The 25,163-nt window shown below is 45.9% G+C and overlaps 1 protein-coding gene across 1 annotated transcript in view; it reads left to right on the top strand.

The window, feature by feature from the left end:
- The window catches only part of EXOC4 (exocyst complex component 4), a 626,684-nt gene that overhangs the window by 130,558 nt on the left and 470,963 nt on the right, over positions 1 to 25,163 (top strand). Inside the window, exons 8-9 of the mRNA XM_075925646.1 lie at positions 19,037 to 19,182; positions 23,396 to 23,484. Of these exons, the coding sequence (XP_075781761.1) occupies positions 19,037 to 19,182; positions 23,396 to 23,484 (235 nt within the window). The remainder of the gene's footprint in view (positions 1 to 19,036; positions 19,183 to 23,395; positions 23,485 to 25,163) is intronic.

The raw sequence follows: 25,163 nt of genomic DNA, 5'->3' as shown, positions 1-25,163 counted from the left end.
GGGCAGCCCTTCTGCATGCCCCTCCCTCTCCCCCCGTAATCGGTTAACCACTTAAATACAACGTTTAACCAGATAACCAATTAAACTGGATTTTACAGCCCTACTTTTGACTCAGATGGTAATTGATGAGCTATACCAAGGGTGGCCAACCCATTCCGGACTAAGAGCCAAGACATCAGTGGATCCAGCACAAACAAAGTTGTCAAGCAAAAAAGAAAAAAACAAAAAAGGACTGCCCTTATGAAGGCGCATTTAGAGGCTTTCTGGCCACATCAGGGTCCCGTCGATGCCATCTTTAATGGCTGCCATGCCGGACGGCTTCCCATGAGCACAGGGAGCCATTTTCAGAGGCATGGGGGCAGCTTTATGAGTCGCGGAGGGTGGGGGAAGAGGAGAGCCACGCCTGGGGAGGAGGAAGAGCTGCATGCTGCTTGCGAGCCACGAGTTGGCCACGGCTGAGCTATACGCTCAGGGAGAATAAAATCCATGAGTCAGATTTACGAGAGCCTTCCAAGTTTGCTTGTCAACATGGCACTTGCTTTCCAGGGATAGTGAATTTATAGGGGAAGCACTGGTATGTTGGAAAACATCTTGGCATGTTTCTGAACTGAAATATCAAGTCTGCCTCTCCAAGTGCAAGACGCTCTTCTGTGACGCTCTGGGGCGGTGACTTGATAGGGATTCAATCCTGAGAAGAAACAAAAGGAGTTTTTGGGATATGCAGGTGGTAACAGAAAAGAATCCAAGTCTTCCTCCCCCTACTTGCTGTCAGAATATTGCACGTTTTTCAGTCAAGTGCCTGATTAAGTTTGACATTTGGAAATAAAACTTCACACAGAAATAAGTACTGTACTTCTCAGCATTTAATTAAGATGTTTAGTTCCTGTCAAGTCTGATAGTTTCTTTTTCCTGTTAAGGGCAATACGTCTTCAACTTCTGAAATTTCAGAAACCTGTACTTAACCTTTAATCGTCATTCCATTTACATAGAAATCTGATTAACAACTTTTAAAGTTCAGGAGCTGGGAGTAAATGCAATTAAGCCCCTTTTGGAGTCTGTTATTAAGAGCTGGCATTTAATGAAAACTGAGGGCACACTACTGTTACTGTCTTCACTGTAGCAGGATGTCTTAAGCAATTAGTTGAAAACATGAAATACATGAAATGTACCATATTACCTATGAGGTAACACAGTTGATATTTGAACAGCATGCTGTCTTCTCCCCTTGGTGGCTGCTGCTGCTGTGTTGTATGTGCCGGTTTCTGGAGAGTAAAGCAACTCTTACAGTATTTTGGTTGAGCTGTCGCACTGGTCATTTTATGTACTGTAGCTGTTAATGAAGAAATTAAGTTAGTCTCACTATGGAAAGTGGCTGTATAGAAAATATCTCAACTAGATGCATTAGATGGCCTACGCTAATGTATCCAGTGATGTATGAGGTGACTTAAGTTGACCAAATACACACTGCTAGTTAGTTTTTACTCATGTAAATACTGTGGAGCCAATGTGTCTTTGGGAGACTTGGCTGGATTCTTTTTTGGCTAGGGTTACCTGATGTCATGACAGGAGGAGCTTTGTCTTATATATGCACCAATACCCTCCCCCCTCTTTCTGAAAAGTAAGTGTCCTGAGTTTCATACTTCCTATCTGGTCACCCTGTTTTTGGCTTGTATATTGTTGAAAGAAATGTTCACTGATTATAACGATGAGGTCAAATTCTACACTCTACTGCCTGTCCAGCCCCATTGCATATTGGTTGACTTTTTTATGTTGCGTGAAAAAGGGTGAGTTTAGTCAAGTTCAAAGTTCACACGTTTTTACTCATTACAAATACACTTGCTTACACAACACTTAATGACCTCCTGGTGATGCCCGTTGGTTTTTTTGCACCTCTTTGTGGACATGCTGGTCACCTGCACTCCTACTGTAAACGTTAGTAAATTGTAGAGGTGGAACCTCTTTGGTCTTGCACTCTCGGTGCCAAACTGGAGAATTTTCTGAGCTTCTGAGGTCTGTGAGAGCAACATGGTCTAGTAGCATTACCAACACTTTCACTGCTTACTGGGCTCTTAGAAGTTGTTGGCTGTAAACAAACTTCGTGAGACTGCAGGAAATGTGACTACACCCATGGTAAGTGGACATCCAGCTAATTAAGATGGTACCAGACCACGGAGGTTGCTGGATCAGAGCGTGCCAGATTAGAGAGGTTCAACCTGTATAAATCCCCCTTAACTGCAACAGAGACACTCAAGATTGAATAACTAACAATCAAAAGAATAATAGTCATACACCAATGTATGTGCCCTAAAAGCAGCATGAGTTGCTCTTTTCCGCCCTCAGCGCTAGTAATGAGTGGTACGTTTTCAAGACTGTACCCTTTTTTTAGCTGTGTGATTCCCATTAACTTAAAGTTTTGCTTACGTTTCAAGAAAATTAGTATCCCTGATTGATTTATTTTTTTCTCTCCTTGTTTTCAGTTTCTGGCCCAGTGGCAAAAAGCAGCTTGTAATACTGGATAATTTCTTTTAGAATAATCTTTATTTAAAGAACAGCTGACATGCAGGGAAAATTTAAACTCATTCTGCGTTCAGTCTCAATTTTCACTCCTGGCACTTTAAAGAAATACGCTATCAATCTGTTTTTTATTTTGCATAAAAGCAGAACTGTGGGTGGGGGAAATGGAGAGAAGAGGGCCAGAGGGGGGAGAGAGAGAGAGACAGACATTCGTGTACGTGTGGCCTTGCTAGGAGAAGAACCAATCTTCATGTTTCAGTGAATGCATCTATGGAGCTCGCTGCATAAATTGTACTATGAAGGATATGGTAATCCCTGAAGTGGCTGACCATGTATCTTTGTAAATCAAGTGCATATTAAAAATTTAACTTGACTGTTGCACAAATACTCACCCATGACTTGGGAAAGAGGCCACCCTGCACTAATGACTGTATAGCCCCTGCTGTTATAGAAACTGATTCGTCAGGCTTACCTGGTGAGGTAGCTTTCAGTAGCTCACCCTTTGCCTCTGCATATCTTCTCTGTTAACCTACCTCTATTAAGATGAAAACTGTAATAGCTGGCACTTGACAGGTGCGTAAAGGTTGGGAGGAGAGAGCATAAGGAGCTCCTTATCTTGTGCCTCTCTTCTAGCCGTAGAACACAGACTTTGTCCCTCCCCTTGCAGCACTCAAGCACAGGGAGAGTCAGAGTGGGAAATCCTGGCCTTGTGGTAAACGAGATTTTTGCTACTGCTTTCATAGAGGGCTGGAGTTTACATAGAATCTGTAAAATGGGATGATCTCTCACCAAAGTGGTGATGGTTAATTAGTTAAAGTTTGTACAGGACATTCAATATGTAAATTGGGATATAAAGTTGTGCAGTGTTTTTCTTTTTAATTGGAGCCAGAGTTGCTTTCTTGGTTGAAGATTGAGTTCTTATTGGCCTGGAAAAGAACTAGCACCTAATACAGGTCCTGTTGAGTGTCTTCAAGCAGTGATACTCAGACTAAGGCTTGGGAGCCACAATGGCTCTTGAATGTGCATTCTACAGCATGTGACATTCAAACACTGTGTGATTGAATTATTAACCAATCAGGATGCTTTTTGTAGAACACTTGGTCAGTCATTTTCTGTGAGAACATTAGAGAACGTAAATGAAATAATGGATTCACGCTTTTGTGGCTCTTTTGGGCATGTTAATGGCTAATTTGACTCCTGAACAACTGGGATCTTAGTATCACTGGTCTGAAAGTTTCTCCTGTGGTTCTGCTAACAAGTATGGAGACTTGTGACTTGGTAAAATATTGTGAGATGCACAATGCATCCCTTCACAAAGTACAGTATAACCAAATGTGGTTCTGTATGTTGGATGTATGATAAAGGCCATATTACATGCTCTTGGTGAGTGCAGAAAAAAAACTAGCCACATCAGACTTTTGAAATAAAGATTCAGTATTAAGCCTTCCAAAGCTGTCTAAATAAGTGCACGATTTGGTAGCTAATAAAGCTCCTTTAAAGCACTGAATTTTAAAATAGTTTTGTGGGGGGGTTAATTCCCTTCCAAGATATACAAACATTCACAGGTCTATGCTAATGGCTGTGCTGTGCTAATTGAAGAACTGGCATTGATAATGAATGCAGTAGAGTTGGCAGCCGTTCTGTTACTTAAATGGTTTTGTTTTTTTGTTTATTTAAAAAAATGGTTTAGTCCTTATATGATGATAGGCCTGGGTAGTGCATTGAGCAAATTAATTGAGTTTTTTTTTATTTTCATGTTGTTGTTAATTTCATGGAGAGCATGAGGATTCTATGGGAGCAGGTTGTATCGCACTAAACAGTCTTCACTGCATCTTACATATTCTGTTTATTCTCCCTTGGACTTATTGTGTTTGCCTTGTCCTATCTATTTCTGTTTAATTCTCAGTCCTTTGGATATTTAGCTTCAGTTCCGTTTATTCTTCACCTTCAGTTCAGTTTGTGCAATAAGTTTGGCTTGGAAACATAGATGAAGGATTTTCTTTTGACAGTTTCCAGGATTTGTGGGTGACCGTGGTGTTTGACCAAAGTTCTCTCTAAGTTGAGTGGCAGCGTGGCCCTGCAGCTGCTTAATGAGACCCTCCCAGGAAGCTACCTGGCTAAGGGAGGGGGATTTCTCCCTCAGCTACAGGCGCAGCAGGGGTAGGTCTCAGACCCGGTGTGAACCAGGACTGAACAAGCCTGGCTCGGTCCCAGCTCACACTGGGTCCGGGACTGCTGCAGCTCTGCATTTTAAATGTCGTAAGGGTGGGCCCAGCTTTTACTAGATTTAAACTGCAGAGCTGCAGGGGGGTAGTTTCTGGACCCGGCGCAAGCCGGGACAGAGCATCTTCCCTTGATTAATCATGTAGTCGATACAAGTTATATCAATTACACGAATAGCCAATTGCCCACCTCTTAAGATTGTTACTAGCAAAATGTTCTGCATTGACCTTTGCTAGTCGCAAATCTCAACAGAAATCTTGATTCTTTTTTCATGGTAGCCTCAGCTGCTGCTTCGAGGAGTGTCTCAGTGGGTGCCCCACCTTTAGGTGTGCCAGCGCTGCTGCGCCCACAAGTCAGAGATTCTTAGTAGCAGTGCCCCCTGGCTGGCTGCGCACACGAGGCTCAGGTTTGAGATGGCTGAAGTGTGGTGTGCGCATGTGCAGCCAGCCGACTCCTGAGTTCTTCTCTGACCGCTGCTGGCTTTGGTCGCAGCAGAGTAGTTACCCTTTCACACTTACCTGTGTTGAGTTAGCCTATTTTGTTAAGTTCTTTTCAGCAAGTTCTGTTCTTATTGACTTTACTTAGCCTTAAAAAGAGAAAGGAAGCAGAAGTCGACATCAAGTTTTTTTCCTGTCAGGTGGCTCTTTCTGCTTTGATAGCTGCTGCCTTGTTTCTGTTTATACTCCTCAGGACATGCCCAGCTTCCCTGAGTTTAAAAGGTGTTTAGACTGCAGTCTATCCATATCTGTAGCAGATGGCCACTCTCAGTGTGTTCATTGCCTGGGTCAAGACCACGATACAGAGCGCTGCCAGCATTGCACGAAATTGAATAGCGCACAAAGAGAGCTAGACAGCTTCAACTCCACATATCGCAAATGGAGAAAGCCTTGAAACCTTCCTCGGACTCTCTCCCTAACTCACCCCTCAGTCATAGTCCATCAAGGCAGAGGCTGATAAAAGGGCTCTTTCAGCTGTAAGCCCAAAACCTAACGGAAAATCTCCCTCCATGAGGAAGAGGTCTCTTGCTTCTTCAGGGTCTACGTTCCTGTCAAGGAAACTGACGAACGCAAAACCTGACACTGTTGCCCCTGCACTCTATCAAGGAGGGAAGTTTGCAATTCTGATGACGGTTCTCATAAAAGCAGAGAGCACAAGCAGTGGTCTCATCCTTTTTCAGGCAACTGGATGGCGAAGCTAATGGATCATGCCGCCGCTACAGCACTGGCGAAGACATGGGCAGTGAAGAAGCAGGTGCCGGTAATGCCACATTCTATGCCGGCACTGGCATGCGCACCGCCCTCTGAGCAGCCGGGACCGGTGAAGTGCTCAATGTGCCCTACGTGCTACCGGCGCTGGTCATTCACGGTGCTCTGGTATTAATGGCTCTCCCTCCTTTCCTCCTGCAGTTTACTACAACTGTGGAATTGTCAGTAGCTTCGGTGCTGGGAACCCCGCTCTTTGGCACTGATGGCACCCCAGCCAGCTCAAAATGTTGTTTTTTGGATACTCCTTCCTGTGTCAGCAAAAGTTAGTGACTCTGAGGAGGATTTACCTCAGCTTTGAGTGTCTAAGACCTCCTCACCTAAATTAGTGCCACTCCAACAGTGGCAGCAGCAGTGGGTACCACCACTCATGCCTCCAAATTAGCCATATTGTGGCTAGGGGGCTCCATTCAGATAGCAGCCCCCTCCCCAGCCAGGATGCCAATACCACTCCTCTGCCTTCCCAGCCTACACTTGCTAGACAGGTCTGAATTTTCCAAAGGCAAAGACAATGTGCATGTCACAGGGGCAGAGCAGTCCGCCCACTCCCTCCTACCTACACACTCCTCTCCATCCTTGTCGGCAAACACGATTATGCCCCATCGCTTATGGTTTCAGGGGATCATTTCAAGTCCTTCTAGGATCTTTTTAAGAGGGTAACGAACAAACAAGAAATATCCCTCTCCACTTCTCTTGACACACAGAACAAGCTGACTAATATTGTTCACGCTTTGGTGCCAACTTGGATCGCAATACCCATGAATGAGGCATTGATGGATCCAACTAAACTCTTCTGGAAAACCCCGGCAACAATTCCACCTCCGTCAAAGAAACTAGATAAAAAATACTATGTTGCCCCAAAGGGTGCAGAATTTCTCTTGACTCACCCCTCTCCAAACTCTTCAGTGCTACAGGTGGTAAACCAGAGTGGTAAGTAGCAGACTATGCGATCAACCCTGTATGACAAGGAATGGAAGAGGCTTGATGCCATGGCCAAGAGATCATACTCCTCTGCCCGCCTCCAGCTCCACATAGCCAACTACACGGCGCTTCTTTCCAAATACTCACCATATTTTTGACCAACTGTAGACTTCTATTGAAATGATACCAGACAACAGAAGAGAGCAATACAAAGCTCTGATGAAGGAAGGTTCCCTGATTTCTAGAATCGCACTTCATTCTGCCCTCGATTTCACAGATACAGCTTCCAGATCTCTGGCATCTGCAGTGGCGATGAGGTGCGCGTCCTGGCTTCAACTGTCAGGGTCTTTGGAAAGTAAGTCCAGAGCACGGTCGAGGACCTCCCATTCGAGACGTCCCTGCTCTTTGCAGACACTACAAATACGACTCTTTACTCCCTGAAAGATTCGTGAGTCACTCTCCACACACTTGGCATTCAACCTCCTGCCAATAGAAGAAAGCAAAATAGGCAATTTACATATAGATACAAGCCAATGCCTTTCAACCACATTTGAACATCGTCTGTTGTCATATTGTCTAGACAACCCAGACTTAAAAATTGTCAGACCAACTCTTTTCCCAACAGGCTCCAGCACGTCAGTCATTTTGAAGTCTTGGTCAAAGGTTGGGCAGCCCCCATACATCTAGGGTGGCAATCCAAGCTGTACACCACATTTTGCTCCAGACTAGCAGCATTTTATTCTGCCTGGTGACCCATTACGACCAACAAGTGGGTTCTCGAGATAATCAAAACAGGTTACATCATCCCCTTTACTTCCACCCTCCCCACCCACGACCACCATCCCAATCTGTCTTCAGGGAACCCTCTCATGAGGCTGTGTTCGTACAAGAGGCACAACGTTTCCTGCAATTGGGAGCCGTATAAGGGGTGCCCTTTGAGTGCAAGGAAGGAGTTTTTATTCTCACTATTTCCTCACACCCAAGAAATCACGGTTGGGGACCTATACTAGATCTCAGACGACTTAATTGGTATGTGCGTTATCAACACTTCAAAATGGTGACCTTGCCACAGTCATACCTACCCTCAAAAAAGGAGATTGGCTGTCCACCCTTGACCTTCACGATGCTTATTTCCACATCGCAATACATCTGTCACACAGATGCTTCCTCAGATTCAGAGTGGCGAACCAATACTTCGGGTCAAGAGTCCTACCTTTCGGCATATTGACCACCACAAAGGTATTCTCAAAGGTGCTAGCAGTGGAAGCCGCTCACCTCAGAACAAGGGGGATCACCATTTTTTCTTACCTCGACGATTGCCTTACAAAGGGCAGTCACCTTACCACATGCAACAGGCAGTGACATTTACCAGGGCAGCATTCGATAGACTCGGGCTATGCATAAACCTGGCAAAGTGTGTTTTGTTCCCAACGCAGACACTAGACTTCATAGGGGCACACCTGGACTACAGAACAGCCACAGCCTCGCTTCCATAGCGCAGGCTCACAGCGATTCAAGACTTGGTGCATCTGGCACAGTTCAGCCCCTGTATAACTACCAGGCAGTGCTTGTGCCTCCTCAGTCATATAGCAACTGCCACCTTCATAGTGCCCTACGCACACTTGCAGGTCAGGCCAATGCAGACTTGGCTTAGGACAGTGTACAGGCTTCATGTACACCCACATAACAAGACTGTCAACATGCCATGTGGTATAAAAGCCTCTCTTACCTGGTGGATGCAACCCTACAACGTATGCAAAGAGGTTCCTTTTCAACGGAGCCTCCCAACACTTACAATTACCACCTAACAGGCTAGGGGGCTCGCTTGCAGGACCAGGTAATCCAAGCCAGGTGGACACCCGATGAACAACGCAAACATATCAATTTGCTCGAACTCAGAGCTGTCCAATATGCATGCATGCGCGTCTCCCAGATAATACGCAACAATACCGTCTGCATACTGGTGGACAACAAGACAGCAATGCACTACATCAACAAGCAGAGCAGTGTCCGCTCTCGCCAGCTCTGTCAGGAGGCAGTACAGTTATGGGAATGGTGCATCCCTCAGCACATTCACCTCATAACCAAATATATCCCTAGTGGAGACAATACATGAGTGGACAATCTCTGCAGAAACTTCTCCTTCAATCATGAGGGGGAGATCAACAGGTCTTCATCAACCATCTGTTATGCAGATGTGGGTTCCCTATGGTGGACCTCTTTGCTACACACAGAAACTCACAGTGCTCTTGCTTAAATGCATCCCCCAGAGAGGATTGGGCTCCAGCCCTCTGAGTGATGCGTTCAGCATCAGATGGGATGTGCTTTCAGCATACGCATTCCCGCCAATTCCCCTCATCCAGAGAGTAATACTGAAAACACGACAGGGCCAACGTGATGCTGCTAGCGCCATGGAGGCCCAGACAGACTTGGTATGTGTCTCTTCTACATATGGCCATTTGTCCCCCACATTGCTTCCCTCCCATTCCATCACTGCTCACGCAACAGAATGGGAAGATTTGCCACTCTGCCATCGAGTATCTTAACCTGCATGCCTGGCTCCTTGCTGGCTAGCCACCACAGAGATCCAGTGTCCTACAGAAGTTTAATCTATTCTCACGAACAGCTGCAGACCTGCAACGAGAAACACTCATATGCAAAAGTGGCAGCGTTTCACTAGCTGGTGCTCCACTTGACACTGCAGCCACACTCACACTGGTATTTCACTCATACTTACGTACTTACTATACCGTCACATTTCAGGTCTGTCCCTCAGCTCCATCAGAATCTGCCTCACTGCCATATCTGCATTCCACCCGCTCATACAGGATCATTCTGTTTTCACCCATCCATCAGTCAAGAGATTTCTGCATAATAAATTCCCACCAATTAAAGAACCAGTCCCCGCATGTGACCTTAACCTCATGCTAGGGGCACTAATGGGCAAACTGTTTGAACTGCTAGCTACATGCTCCCTTCTCCACCTCTCTATGAAAGTGGCCTTTTTTTGTGGCTATTACCTCTGTACAAAGGGTGGGAGAGTTGGACGGTTTATGACCGATCTGCCCTATATGATTTTTCACAAGGACCGTACCTGTCCTAAATTCCTTCCCAAAGTACTTACTGCATTTCACTGTAATAGCCAGTTGGCTTACCTGTCTTATTTCCCAAACCTCCTAGTGACGACAGGGAAAAGGCTCTCCATAACCTTGATGTCCCCGGGGCAGTGGTCTTTTACTTGGAACGAACACGTTCGTTTCGCAAAACACCTTGATTGTTCGTTTCCTCCACAGAAAGATCTCAGGGGCTACTGATCTCCAAACAGACACTGCAAGTGGATCTCAGTCTGTAGAAGACTGGCCTACACCATATTCAACAAACAGTCTCCTTTGTCCTTACAAGGGCAATGGCCGCCTCCATAGAGTTCCTCCATGGTATCCCCAGGGAAGAGATCTGCAGAGCAGCCACATGGGCTTCTGCTCATGCTTTCACTCATCACTACGCCATCCAATCATATGCAGATACTCACTTGATTTGGCCGCTCAATACTTTCAGTATCCGACACAAGCCTTCCGAAGGTCCCACCTCCAAGCACTGATATTGCTTTGTAGTCACGTAAAGGTGGAGCACCCACAGGGATTCCTCAAAGAAGGGAAGGTTACTCACCCTGTGCAGTAACTGGAGTTCTTTGAGATGGTTGTTACCGTGGGTGCTGCACCACCCACCTTCCTCCTCTCTGCTTCGGATTCTGCTTGGGTCCAGATCAGAGAAGAACTGATAAGCTGGCTGGTCATGCATGTGCATTACACACAGCCAGCATCTTGAGCTTTGAGCCTCATGTGCGTAGCCAGTTGGGAGGACACTTCTACTAGCAGTCTCCGACTGATGGGTGCAGTGGGTCCTGTGCACCTAAAGGTGGAGCTCCCCCAGGGACAACCATCTTGAAGAACTCCAGTTACTGCACAGGATAACCTTCCCTTATCTTTCTCTCTCATTAATTCTGGAGTTAAAATGTAGCTCTTCAAACCATTTTCAGATGTCTAGTATGAAAGGTTCTGCAAAAAAGAAATGTTACTCATGCGTAAGTATTGGCTACCATCTGCCATGCTGAAAGGCTGTAAGTTCGAAGCAGATCATGTCCCTATTACCCGCTCCAAAGTAGTGTGTTGCTGAAGATCTACCACTTGTTTTTTCTATTTTAACTCCATTAGCAATTTCTTTTAAAAATACTGGGCCAGATCTGTACGTCACATTGTCAGTGTCACACTTTATCCAGCGTGATCCAACTTCACTTGCAATCTAGACTAGTGAGGATTTGTCTGTTGCCTGCCCTATTACCCAAAGCACTTTCAAAGACTGCTATAGTGATGTAGTAGTATAGTTAATTTACCATTAAGCAAAAGCTTACCAGTTAATGCTATAGACTCCCACTTTCCCGCCCCTCCAGTAAACTTTTTTTAGCAGGCTGGCTAGCAGTCCGGCTTAGTCCTGGTTTGTGCCAGCAGGGCGTCCAGGATCTACCCCCACTGCAGCTCTGCATTTAAAGTGTATTGGGAGCCGGGTGGGCAGACAGCCTGGCTCAGCTCCAGCTTGCACTGGGTCTGTGATCTCAACACTCCCCCCCTCCACCAGACAGGAACTGATGCCACCCCATGCTGCTGCCCCTGTATCAGAGACAGCAGCACAAGGCGACAGGGGGCTCCTTGGGAGTGAAGCCGGGATGCACTGGCTGCTGGCCCCGCCCCCAGAGACTATAGAATAGTTGAGCAACCAATAATTCATGAGGTGAATTGACTACAGGTGACCCCTGACTTACGACTGCCCTGTTCCAGCCCAGCTTCTCAAGCCCACCTGCACAGTGAGCCATAGGATCAGCCAGTTGTTCACAACCCCAGGTGGCTTTAGCGCAGCTTACATCACACTACTGGCTCTGGGACACATGGAGCTGCCTCCACCCAGCACAGCCCCTGTCTGGCTCTAGGAGCAGCTCGTGCCACGTCACCGGTGTCTGGGGGATGTGCCTAGGTGGAGGCTTCATGGTCCGAGCTGCTCCCAGAGCCGGCCAAGGGCTGGGCCAAGTGGAGGCGGTATGGCATGAGTTCCTCCCAGAGCCAGCAGAGGGCTGTGCAAGTGGAGGTGGCTCCACGTGTCCTGGAGCCAGCTCTGGGAGCAGTTCATGCTGTGCTGCCTCCACCTGGCACAGCCCCTGGCCAGCTCCCAGACCCCATAAAAGCCTCATTGTACGAGGAGTAAGGGAAGTAGGAGGAAGAGTGCTTTATTTCGAAATAAGTGCTGTGTAGATGCTTCCAATTTTGAAATGAGCTATTTTGAAATCAGCTACGTGATTGATGTAGCTCCATTTGCATAGCTTATTTTGAGTTAAATCCTGCAGTGTAGATGCACCCTTAGGCTGTGTCCAGACTCAGGGGTTTTTTCGAAAAAAGTAGCCTTTTTTCAAAAAAACTTCACCTGCATCTAGACTGCAGCCGCGTTCTTTCGAAATTAAATTGAAAGAATGCGGCTTTTCTTTCGACGGTGGTAAACCTAATTCCACGAGGAAGAACGCCTTCTTTCGAAAGTGCTCTTTCGAAAGAAGGCGTTCTTCCTCGTGGAATTAGGTTTACCACCGTCGAAAGAAAACAGGCTTTTTAGAAAGAGAGCATCCAGACTCACTGGGTGCTTTCTTTCGAAAAAGCAGCTTGCTTTTTTGAAATTCCGCGTGCAGTCTAGACGCTCTCTTTCGAAAGAGGCTCTTTCGAAAGTATCTTTCGAAAGAGGCTTGCAGTCTAGACATAGCCTTAGAGTGGTCGTGTAGCACTGAAGAGACTAACAATTATATATATATATATATATATATATATATATATATATAGTACCATGAGCTTTCTTGGGCACAACCCACTTCTTCAGATGAGTGGAGGAGGAGGCGGCTCAACTGGGCTATTGTGTCAAGTTTTGGATGTCACATTTCATTAAAGATATGGACAGATTGGAGAACGTCAAGAGGAGAGCAAGATAAATGGTTTAAGGTCTAGAAATCATGACATTTTACATAGTTCTGCCTTGGATGCAAGGGACTGAACTAGATGACCTATCGAGGTCCCTTTTGCTCCTATACTTCTCAGATTCCATAGTGAGTTGTGGTACATTGGACTGGTCAAGTCAACAGAAGCTCATTACTAGATACCAATGTGCCTCATACCTCCATCACATACACCAGTGTACTCTAGCTAGGAATTTGACTCTGAAGCTGCAACCGTTTGCAAGGGCAGGTATGGAGTAGAGAACCACCAGAATCAGGTAGTGAAGGAACATGGGATGAGGCATTCCCTGTAACACAGCGGCTACGTCTTCACTGGCAAGATTTTGCGCAAATACTTTTAACGGAAGAGTTTTTCCATTAAAAGTATTTGCGAAAGAGAGCGTCTACACTGGCATGTGCTTTTGCGCAAGAGATGTGCTTTTGCGCAAAAGCATCCGTGCCAGTGTAGACGCTGTCTTGCGCAAGAGAGCTCCAATGGCCATTTTAGCCATTGGGCTTTCTTGCGCAAGAAATTAATGTTGCCTGTCTACACTGGCCTCTTGCGCAAGAATACTTGCGCAAGAGGGCTTATCCCTGAGCGGGAGTGACAGAGTATTTGCACAAGAAGTACTGATTTTGTACATTACAACGTCAGTGTTCTTCACAAATACTCACAGCCAGTGTAGACAGGCGGCAAGATTTTGCACTAAATCTTGCCAATGTAGACACAGCTAGCATGTTTAAATAGCATGTAAACACGCACACACAGGTAGGGACCATCAGTTTTCATGTTTCAAGCAGAATGTCAATTAAAGGCCTTATACAGTAATAATACAGTAGAACATCCGAGTTATGAACACCCTGGGAATTGAATTTGTTCATAACTCTGAAATATTCATAACTCAGCAAAACTTTATAGTGGTTCTTTCAACAGTTTGCAGCTGAAAATTAGCTTAGTGCAGCTTTGAAACTTGACTATGCAGAAGAAAAATGCTACTTTAATCCATCTTAATTTAAATGAAACAAGCCAGACAGCTTCTTTTATATGATCACATCTTCTTTAAAGTAGTTTACATTTAACAGCATATAGTCATGTGTTTGCTTTTTGGGTCTCTACTGCTGCGTGATTGTGTGCTTCAAGTTCCAGATGAGGTGTTTAGTTGACTGGTCAGTTGGTCACTTGGTTATTGGTAATTTTAGGTTCTACTGCATTTTTGAACATATGTGGTGATTTCATCCTTGCATCATCCTTTGGGGTACACAATTATTATTACTCAGTTTTTACACCTGGGGAAAGTGCAACACAGAGAGGTGATGAGTCAAACTGTCTTACGAAAAATCCGTGGGCATTAATCCGTGAGACTCTCCTTCCTCTGCATGATGTAGGATGTGATAATGATTTGTTCAGCCCATATGGGATATACAAAGAAGAATGGTTCTTGTCCCAAGGAGATGGCACTTTAGTTCAAACACACGGTATGTGGAGAACTGTTAAAAGATCAGTGATAAATGGCACAGGGCAATATGACCACATGTATTTTGTGACAGTTCAATAAAGCCCCAAACTATAAGCACTCTTACGTTTATAAAAGATTCTTCGGTCTGTATAAATTCTTTGTCAGAGCTACAGTAGATGAATTAGCACAAGGACTGCTGTGTTCGCTTCCTTCTTGTGCCGATGTGTTGATTTGAAATTGATGCGAATGTAACGCACAGATCGCAGAATTCTCCTTTTCTTGAGCAGGAAGTCAAAAGTCCTTTTAATAGATAGATGGGATGTTGCAGACTTTATAGTCGCTCATAAATCTTGCTAGGTGTGCATGTGATTAATGTCTAACAAGGTTTTTGATTGATGGCTTAGCAACTACTAATCAAATATTATAAGACCAAATCCTGGAATCCTTACATGATCCTGTGGTGAAGCTCCTATTTACTTGGGTAAGCAGAAAAATGTGGTTTCATTGATTTTAAAAATTTAAGCTGACTGTGGCTTTTATTATAAGTACACGTGCCCTGGTGAATATTTTTTTTGACACTGAAGTATGGAGCTTTATGAAGGCTCTGTGTTGAGAGGGGTGTGGGGTAGAGAAGAACAGTCAGACGTGTTAAAGTGGTAGACATGCAGAAGATGTTGAGATGGATGAAGATAAGCTGAGAAGTTGGTAGTGTACAATTAGCTTATGGGTCTAATCCTGCAGGATGCTACTGAGGCAAGTAATTGTGTAAGATTTTTTATAAAGAGATTTTTTTTTCACGCATATAAAATAACATGTGTTCTGTTAAAAATTACAAGGGCTTCAGCTAATCCCCTGCAGGGGAATGGAAGTCCATGTCCTCATTGTGCTATGTTTTATAGCTGGTCACTTGCATTTAAAGATTTTTCTTTTTCTCTTCAGAAACTGATCTCACTGCTGGAGTCAGGACATTGGACCACATAGGGGCACTCGTCTGACCCAGTGTGGTTTCTCCTGTGTGCCTGTTGGTATAAAATACCTGCTTTTCAATACAGGCAGTCCCCGAGTTACGTGGATCCGACTTATGTCGGATCCGCACTTACGAACTGGGCTTTTCTCGCCCCGGAGGTTGCGGGCGGCAGGACCACCCAGACGCGCCGAGGTCCCGCCGCCCTCGTCCTCCGGGGCGAGAAAAGCTGCTCCGCGTCTTCCTGGTCTGCTGGGAGGGGGAGGGGGCAGCAGACCAGGGAGACGTGGAGCAAAGCCACGGAGGACCCAGGCGGCGGGACCGCAGCGCGTCTCGGTCCCACCGCCCGCGTCTCCATGGTCTTCTGGCGCGGGGGGGGGGGGGGGGCGGTGGGGGTGGGGGGGCGGGCGCAGCTAGTGCGCCCCCCCTCAGCAGACCAGGCTTTTCTCGGGACTCTTGGGGCAGAGCAGCTGGGATGCTGCCGGTTGGTCCCACAGCACCACTCCTTGGCGCTACTGGACCAACCCGGCAGCACCCCAGCTGCTCTGCCCCAGGCGTCCCCAAGTCAGTCGCTGCTGAAAGTGACCAGCGGCTGATTCCAGGAAGCCCGGGGCAGAGTTGCTCTGCCCCGGGCTTCCTGGAATCAGCCGCTGGTCAGTTTCAGCAGCAGCTGACTTGGGGACACCTGGGGTAGAGCACCTGGGGTGCTGCCGGCTTGATCCCCGCAGCGCTGAGGTGCAGCGTTGCGGAGACCTACCCAGCAGCGCCCCAGTTGCTCTGTCCCAGGTGTCCAGATTCAGCTGCTGTTGAAACTGATCAGCAGCTGATTCCAGGAAGCCCGGGGCAAAGAAACTCTGCCTCCGGCTTCCTGTAGTCAGCCGCTGATCAGTTTCAGCAGCGGCTGAATCTGGATGCCAGTTCCGACTTAAGTACAAATTCGACTTAAGTACAAACCTACAGTCCCTATCTTGTACGTAACCTGGGGACTGCCTGTATCTGTACAGAGTGAGAGCCAGCCCTTTTCCTCCATAAAATTAACCAAAAGCCAAAAGAGCAATCTTATGCATAAAAAGCTCATTTTGCTAATCTGTAGGTTCAGGTGACATTACAGCCACACATATTATTTCCCTTTATGGTTTGTGGTTGTCTTCAAACTTCCCTTTATGAATGTATAACCATGTTGCCATTCATTTTGGTGTTTGTGTGGCGATAGTCTTGTAGCCAGACTAGTACTTTGTGGTCCTAGTTTCATTCTTTGCTGACCCATTGTAAGTTTTGAGTAAAACACTGCATTATTCACTTCACGTAATCTACTCCCGTTAGCTCTAGATTTAGGACAGTTTCAAAATGACGGGGCCCGTTATGAGTACATTGTGTCCATGAAATGAGCAAAATTGCTCTGTGTGTGTGTGTGTGGGGGGGGGGGTTCCCCCCTGGGAAAGATCTTAAATGACCTTTAGTTAATTGAAAAGTTATTGATTCAAGTAAGCAAAGCCAATGCCTATCCAGAGAATAGAGAGGCACTGGTTCATTCCTGGAAAAGAAACCCACAATAACCTTAGTGTAGTGATTAATTTTGATATGGCAAGAATCATATTTGCATTTAAAAGCCTTCTCTCAGGTGCAGTATTAATTGATTTCAGTTCCTAAAATATCTCAAGTTACCTGTAGTTAATTGTGTTTTCCTTTTAGAGCAGTTCTCGATTGTTTCTAATTAGAGGCATGATATTGTTTGCCTGGATATTATTTCTTAGTGATTTGTTTAAATATAGAGAACACAGTACTGATGTATTCCTTTCATTACACTCCACGTTCTTTGATTGGGTTTGGCCTACTCATAATAGAGTGAAACGTGTAACTAATAGCTCCCAAATACTTAAAGCTGCCTGTGTATATTCAGGCAGGACAAAAGTAAGTTTATTGTTGTGCTTTTGGTTTTTTAAACTGTTAGCTTCCTTTATGCCGCCTGAACCAACACAGGTAAAAGTGAATGTGCTAAAGAGTAATCCTTCTTCTGCATAATGAGTGGAATTATTTACTACACAGTAGTTCTTGGGCCAAACAGCTAGATCTTCGCTGCTTCATTGAAGGTGTTGTGGTTACGCAGATTTCATCGAGGGTATTTTTTGACTTGTAAAACTTCCATCATTGATGGCCAGAAGAAAACTCAGCTTGCCTCAGAGATCCCAAATTGAGTGTGAAGGGATGGCAGCAAGGGAGGGGAAATTAATTTTAAACTGTATTGAACAATCCAGGCAAATGCCCTATCCTCTAGACCTCCCTACCTTCAGGGTATCCCGTATGGTGCCTTACTAATGCAGGAACCAACTCCATCTCTGGGGCAAAGGGTGTTGGGCCCCCAAGCAGCTGCCTGGGTGGGCATAGCTTGATCTCAAGGGATGGAGCCGGCACCCCTGGAAGGTAGGGCTAGGGAACCTGGTGGTAGCTTTGCGAGGGATAGACCTGGCACCCCTTAGAACACAGGAAGGATAAGGGGAGCTCTGAAGAGAGGGAGGTTGGGGGGCTCTTCCAGTGGTACAGTGGATAAGGTACATGTCCCTGGAGCCAGAGGCTGAGAGCTCAAGTCCCCCCCCCCCGGGGGCAACCACCAACCCAAGCCCCAGAGAAACACACCAACATTGGACCATCCTTCCTCCTTCTCTTGTTCAAGCACTTCACAGGTTCTGACAGGAAAGCTTGAAGCTTTACAGCAAATCAAGTGACCTAGCCAGGTTGAGAATTCCAAGGTTCTTGGCAACTAGACATGCTTGTGTGCGCACTCTCCTCATGTCATTGTAATTGTGTCCATCCCTGTAATGTCGAAGTATGTAGATTGGTGCTTCAGCTGTATAAATGAACAGCACTTTCATTCTCTCCTGCTCAATACGTCTATTGAAATATTCTAGGCGTGTGGTACATATATTTGAAGGGATATGATGATGTAGTGTATGCCCTAAACGTAGAGTTAAAAAAATAAAAATATCTTACAAATAATTCAATCATGGACAGTGTTTCATTAGAATTGAGTTTTTTCTGTGTTTTGGGGGGAGATGATGTGTCCCCCTGTGTGGTACATGACATTCAAGCGCAGAAGCACTGGGCTCGCACAGTCAAACCAAACATAGGAAATAAACAGAAGGGGAGAAAGGATGTCTAGTTTCTTCATCTTAAATAATCTGAAAGCCTTGTTTATACTGACATTTGCTAACCCTTCAACCCCCTGATTGCCGAATCAGTTCACCATCAGTAGTGTCAGCTGTGTTGGGAGGTCTTGTCTAGACAGGATGCTGCTAGTATTTTAAGAACTGTGACACATAACCTTGGTAATGATAGGTCTGTAAACACCAACTGCCAAGCTACAGTAGGGTTTGTAATGCTGCTAACATCAGTGGAGTTGTATCCGTGGTGACAGCATCTGACAACATTTGCAGAATTTCTGGATTGTAGTCAGTGCTTTTATGGTTGCCTTAAATTGGGCGAATTACTTAAGAATTAAGATTAATTGAAAATCAATGGGACTTAGGCTTGTAAATCACATAGGAGCTTTTGAAAATTTTACCAATTGTCATTTTTTTAGTTCAGCGGCGTGCTCGTCAGACACTTGGGGTTTGTGAGTTGCACGTGTATCATTGTGCTATTTCAAATGTTGCCTGACTTTTCTCCCTGCTCTCAGATGCTGCTGACAGAATACTTGGATATGAAGAACACTCGGACTGCCTCAGAGCCATCAGCCCAACTTAGCTATGCCAGCTCTGGGAGGGAATTTGCCGCTTTCTTTGCAAAGAAGAAACCTCAAAGACCTAAAAACCCTCTGTTCAAGTAAGTGTTACGACGCCAGAGCAGTCCCTGATACTGAGATTGTCTCTGGACCATCAGGTACTAGCCATTAATAACCTTTGCAGTCACTTCAGATGAAATTGAGCTAGCAAAGCTGAAACTCGGCTGTCATCTGAGAGCCAGAGATAGTTTCTGCTTCGTGGTTTGTTCTACCGTGAGAGAGATCACACCTGCCCTGACATGCTTACAATCCAAGACAAAAGCACACCGGCAAGGGACAAAGTCAAAGGGCTGCTTAGGGAAAAGGAGACCAGGACAAACCAGATCCTTGTGTAAAGATGAGGCAGTTAATCAGGTTGCTTTTTGTAAGGAAAAACTGGGAGTAGAACTGGAGTTAAGTGTGTAGTGGAATGAAGGAAGTGGGAGGGAACGTAGGAATAAGAGTTGGACATGAGAGAGGAAGAAAATGAGGGAAGCAGTTGGAGGTTGGTGCAGGGCTGGGAAGTAATGCAGCAAGGACAGGGAGCTGTGCATGTCGCTAAGGTAGTGGGTCTGGAGGAGACTGGTGTTTGATTCCCATCTCTGTCACTGGTTTCCTGCTCTAACGTCTCTGTGCCTCATTTCCCCATCTGTAAAAGGGGATCTTAATACGTCCTTTCTTTCCTCCCCTCTCCTCCCCTCCTTTTCCCCGCTTCCTCCTCTTGCTAGATGATAAAATGACAGCGACAGGAAGTGCCATCAGCTCTGCCATCCTGCCCCCGCTCCCATACACTGCAATGCACATACTGAGCTGCCTGTCCCCTGCCAGGGCACAACGACCCCGGCTCAAACAGGGCAACGGCCCCCCTATGCATACCCTGCACCAATGAGCTTTCCCCCCCGCTCATCAGACATTGCAAACAGCACATGCCCTAAGAAAAATACATGAAGCTATGCAGGCTGCAATGCTCCAGCCCTATTGGCCGGCCTCTCCAGAGAACCCCGCTTTGTCTGCCTTGACTATTTAGATGTGATTCTTGAGGGGCCTGGCCGGTCTTTCGTTATGTATTGATAAGGATGTGATCTCAATTGAGGCCTTCGGGCACTGTTCACGGTACATCGTAATTGGGAGGAGCTTCAGGCAGAGAAGGAACGTTGACCAGCAGCAGAGAAGGAAAATGTGAAATTTAAGTAGAACAAGTCCAACGAATCTGATGCTCTGAAGAAAGTGGAAGGAAGTGAATGTGAGTGTAGGCCTGCCTTGCGTTACCCCAGTGCCCTGCTGGAGTTGGGGTTAGGGCCTTCTGCTGAAGTTCTCTCACCACATGCAAGTGGGAAGAAATGGGAACTTGGTATTCTGGATGGCTTGCACTAACTTCATCAATGAATGGATTGGTACAAAAGGTGTCCTGCATTAACCCTCTTGTGCCCTTCTGAAGCAGCTGTTGACAGTGCCTGGGCCTCTTTATAGTCCTCCGTAAAGCGCCTCCTGCTTTTTTTAATCCTTAATAATCTGCCTAATTCTTTTTTTTAAAAGCACGAATACAAATAATAACTATTGTGTTACCTAAATCTTAACTAGAGCAGACCCTGGCAGTTGTGGAAGGCTGTAAAGGGCCACAGAGAAATCCAGGCTCCCTTGTTCAAGGCATAATGTGTACACACACAGTGGAAACATGATGCCAGCTGCAGAGAGCCTACAGATCACCAAATGGAATCCCCTGGTAGCAAAGTCTTTGGCTTTTTCCAGAGGATTCTCTGGACATCTGGCCCAGTTCTGGCTGATCGAATATGTGGCTTTAAATCCACATCCCTACTCTTTCCCTCTCCCCGGACTTTCTGTTTACTCCCTTTCCCCATTACTAAGCTGTACTTTGGAGCACCACAGGGTGCTTGCTTTTCTTCATTGCGTAGGCTGCAAATTCTGTAAGTGTTCTCAGCCCCCTTCAATGTGAGGGGTGAAAAGGATGAATTCATCTGCTCTGTTTCACTTGCAGCACTCTTAAGCCTGTGTACTCAGCTCTATCAGTTGAAAATGTAGTTAAGGGTAATTGGCTAACGTGATGGTGCCTAGCTTCATAAGAACAGCCATCTTTTACTGCTCAGGCTCTTGTCACTAAGTCACTGCTAGCACCTCAGTGACAGTGATGTTTATCGGGATCTCTCATTCTGTTATCTGTCTCTTGTCAGCTGTCGCTGCTTCTATGGAAATCTCTCGGGTGAAATGGAATTTCTTTATCCTCCAAGGGATGCATGTGTTTGATAAAGTCTTATCCTTGTCGTCTCTTCCATCTTCTGCGTTTTTCCTCTCCGGGCAGAGAGGCTGTCTTCCTTGCATTTCCATCACTTGCTTCCCATTAGAGAAGCCATCCACCTGTCCTAAAAATCTCTGTGTTCAGAGTCGCCACTTTGGAAATCGCTTGAACAGGAGATGGAGCCTTGATCTCACTTGTAGACTGATAGAGCTGTACATGTGCGAGTAGTTGGCATATCTGCTTGGAAGCTAATTTTGTAGATACTGGGTATTTGTGCTGGAGGGTCACTTAGAAGCGGGGATGTGATGTAACAGTACCAGGGGAAAAAGGGAATTCTGGGTTCTATTCTTAAGATTCTGAGACTGACTTGGTGTCACTTAGACAGGTCACTTAATTGTTCTGAGCCTCAATTTCCCCATCTCCGAAGTGAGTACAATGCTCCTGTAACAAGGTGGTTGCGTCACTTGACTGATGAATGCCTTATAAAAAACTTAGAGCTGTTCAGCTGAAAGGCCCTGTATCAATTGAAATGCTAATTGATATTATCATAGACTCTAGTCAGTCATGGTGACATGCACAGTGTCCATGCTGAGAAGAGCTGGCAGTCTGAACAAGTAAAAGCCATAACCATGCCATGTGGGAAAGGGATGGATGGATGTACAAGCAACATGATGCGGGCGGGGGGTTTCCACATGTTAAGCTGGTTCTTGGGAGTTTTTAGCGTGTTTGACTATACACTTGTTTACAGTCTCTTTTGCTGGAAACACTTGTGGTTGAGGTGTGGGAGAGGAAATAATTGCATTAGTAAGAGAAGGGAGTGGGAAGTGGAAACGGAAGGAAGCGAGCCGAGAAGGGAAAGGATAAAGAGGAAGGATGGTAAGAAGTCAACTGAGACTGGGGGAGTCTGATGGTGGACAGCAGTAGGAGATAGATGGGCTGAAGGGGACCCAACACAATCAAACATAATTGAATGGGTTGCTATTCCTAGTTACCCAGGGGAATATTGAGTCTTCGTCATTGGCTGCAGCACTTCCTTGCGAAGAGCTAAAGTGTGTGCTTAGTGTGTGAGTTCGGTTTACTTCCTTCCTAAGTTCTCCACTTAAGAAGGAACAATCATTTTCACACATACAGAATGGGAAGCGACTGTCTAGGAAGGAGTCCTGTAGAAAGGGATCAAGGGGTCTTAGTGGACCACAAGCTAAATTTGAGTCAACAGTGTGACACTGTTGCAAAAAAGGCAAACGTGATTCTAGGATGCATTAACAGGGGTGTTGTGAGCAAGACACTAGAAGTCATTCTTCCGCTCTACTTCGCACTGAATAGGCCTCATTCGGAGTATTGTGTCCAGTTCTGGGTGCCACATTTCAAGAAGCATGTGGAGAAATCGGAGAAGGTCCAGAGAAAAGCAATAAAAACGATTAAAGGTCTAGAAAACATGAGGTCTAAGGCAAGGAATTGGGCTTGTTTAGTCTGGAAAAGAGAAGACTGATGGGGACATGATAGTGGTTTTCAGGTATCTAGAAGGGTGTCACAGGGAGGAGGGGAGAAAATTGTTCTCCTTAGCCTCTGCTGATAGGACAAGAAGCAATAGGCTTAAACCACAGTAAGGGAGGTTTAGGTTGGACATTAGGAAAAGCTTCCTAACTGTCAGGGTGGTTAATCGCTGGAATAAATTGCTTAGGGAGGTTGTGGAATCTCCATCACTGGAGATATTTAAGAGCAGGTCAGACAGAGATCTCTCAGGAATGATCTAGACTGTGCTTGGTTCTGCCGTGAAGGCAGAGGACTGAACTTGATGATCTCTCGAGGTCCCTTTCAGTTCTGATATTCTGTGATTCTATGATTGGATTCCACCTCTGTGCTGGGTCTTCCGCCTTTGGAACGTGCCTAGCAGGCTTCCAGAGCTGATGGCATTAATTAGCAAATACTTTTTCAATTAATTTAACCCAGTATCTCAACCTTTGTGGCTGTAGCAAAGGCAGTATGAGCTGTGTGACTCAGGGCATGCTTTTTATTTGCAGGTTCGAGTCATCCTCCCATGCTATTAGCATGAGTGCCTATTTGCGTGAGCAGAGACGGGAGCTCTACAGCAGGAGTGGAGAACTTCAAGGTGGGGAGCTTGACAGCTCATACGTTTGATGGGTTTGTAAAGTATCGCCAGGCTCTGCCTGGATGCATGCAGAACCAAAAGTCCCCCTCTAGAAAATCTTATGTAGGGCCATCATCTCTGACCATGACTACACTTGCCCGGATGTCCACAAAACTTTGTTGTTCAAGGGTATGAGAAAAACACAGCCCTGAGCGACATAAATTTTGGCAGCGTAAGTACTACCTCTGCTCGCTGAGCTGGTTTTATTATGTGAACGGGATAGCATTCTTCTTCGGCCTACTGTAGCGACATGGCCACTGTAAGAGTGTCCCAGCTGTATTGAAAAAACAACACGGAGTCTTGGTGGTACCTTAGTAGGTGTGAGTTTAAAAGGGCACTCTTAAAACAGTGACTTAAAAAAAGTTACTCTATGCTTTTAGAAGACTGAAGATTTTTTTTTTCCTTACCTGAAATTTATTTCTACTTTGGCACATGCTCATGTAATAGCCTTGGTTTATCTCCTGGGACTGAACGCTGCATCTGAAAGCATGAGCCTCTACTGTAGGGGAGGGGAATCTTTTTTTGGGTTGGGGGCCACTGACCCACAGAAAAGTCAACGGCTGGAGAGAAGTGGCGATTTCTTCATCACCTGCTACCACCTGCGCCTCCTGCCTGCTCCCCTGAGGCTCTCAGCTGAGTTTCACTTCCTGCCTTGCTCCAGGGTTACCAACTCTCTCGGACTGGACATAGTGCAGCAAATGGCATTCGGTCTGTCCGGGAGCGTCGGCATCTCTCTGACTCCCACAGTTTCAGCTCCTCCTGTGGGGAGGGGTTCTCAGTGCTGGGCTGCACAGAGCATTGCTCGGGACTGCCATGCTTAGCTCAGAGGGAGGAATATGAAGTTTTCATTGTTTTAAATGACGGAATTCCCGTAAGTCCTCTTTGCATACAGTGCAAGGTACCCAGCTTAGACACAAACGAAGAAAACCAGGGCTTGAGTCATTTTCCACTGACTTCGCTGGGTTTAGACCTTCAAGAAATAGTGCTTGCCAGAAGATGGGAATGGGCAACAGAAGATGAATCACTTGATGGTTCCCTGTTCTGTTCATTCACTCTGGAGCACTGGCATTGGCCACTGTCATAAGGCAGGATACTGGGTTAGGTGGATCTTTGGTCTGACCCAGTATGGTCGTTCTTAGGCTCATCCCTAATCTTCCCGCAACAGGATCTCTTCCAGAATTGGGCGGTGACGCATGCCATGTGCACGGCAGTATTTCAGACCCAATAGTGCCAGTTCCTGCCCAAGTGCCAGTCTGACCATTGGGGATTCATGGCAACTGAAAATAAAACCCTCTTTCAAAACAAAATGGCATTAACCGAACTTCAAGCTTTTCTTCTGTATGTTCCTTGGAAGATCTTCTCGGCAGCAAGTTTTTCCCTCCTAATATGCCACCCTGAGTGCGATCCAAGGATCAGGGAGATGAATGGGCTTTCTGAGAGCCAACAGCAGCACTGGATAAGGGAAAGAGGCTGGGATTTTTTTTTTTTACACCCAAAAAAATGAGCAGGAAATGGGATTTTTTTTACACCCTCTGGCTAAATAGTGAATTGCTTACCAAATCCATGTAATCTATCCTCCTATTGACTGCATTGAATTGCCATCTCCTATGACATGAGTCAAGATTTTCATACTCCGACAC

Source organism: Pelodiscus sinensis, chromosome 1 (genome assembly GCF_049634645.1).
Source record: "Pelodiscus sinensis isolate JC-2024 chromosome 1, ASM4963464v1, whole genome shotgun sequence".
NCBI classification, from domain to species: Eukaryota; Metazoa; Chordata; order Testudines; family Trionychidae; genus Pelodiscus; species Pelodiscus sinensis.
The sequence above is the reverse complement of the archived record's forward strand: the minus strand, read 5'-3'. Positions and strand labels throughout refer to the sequence as shown.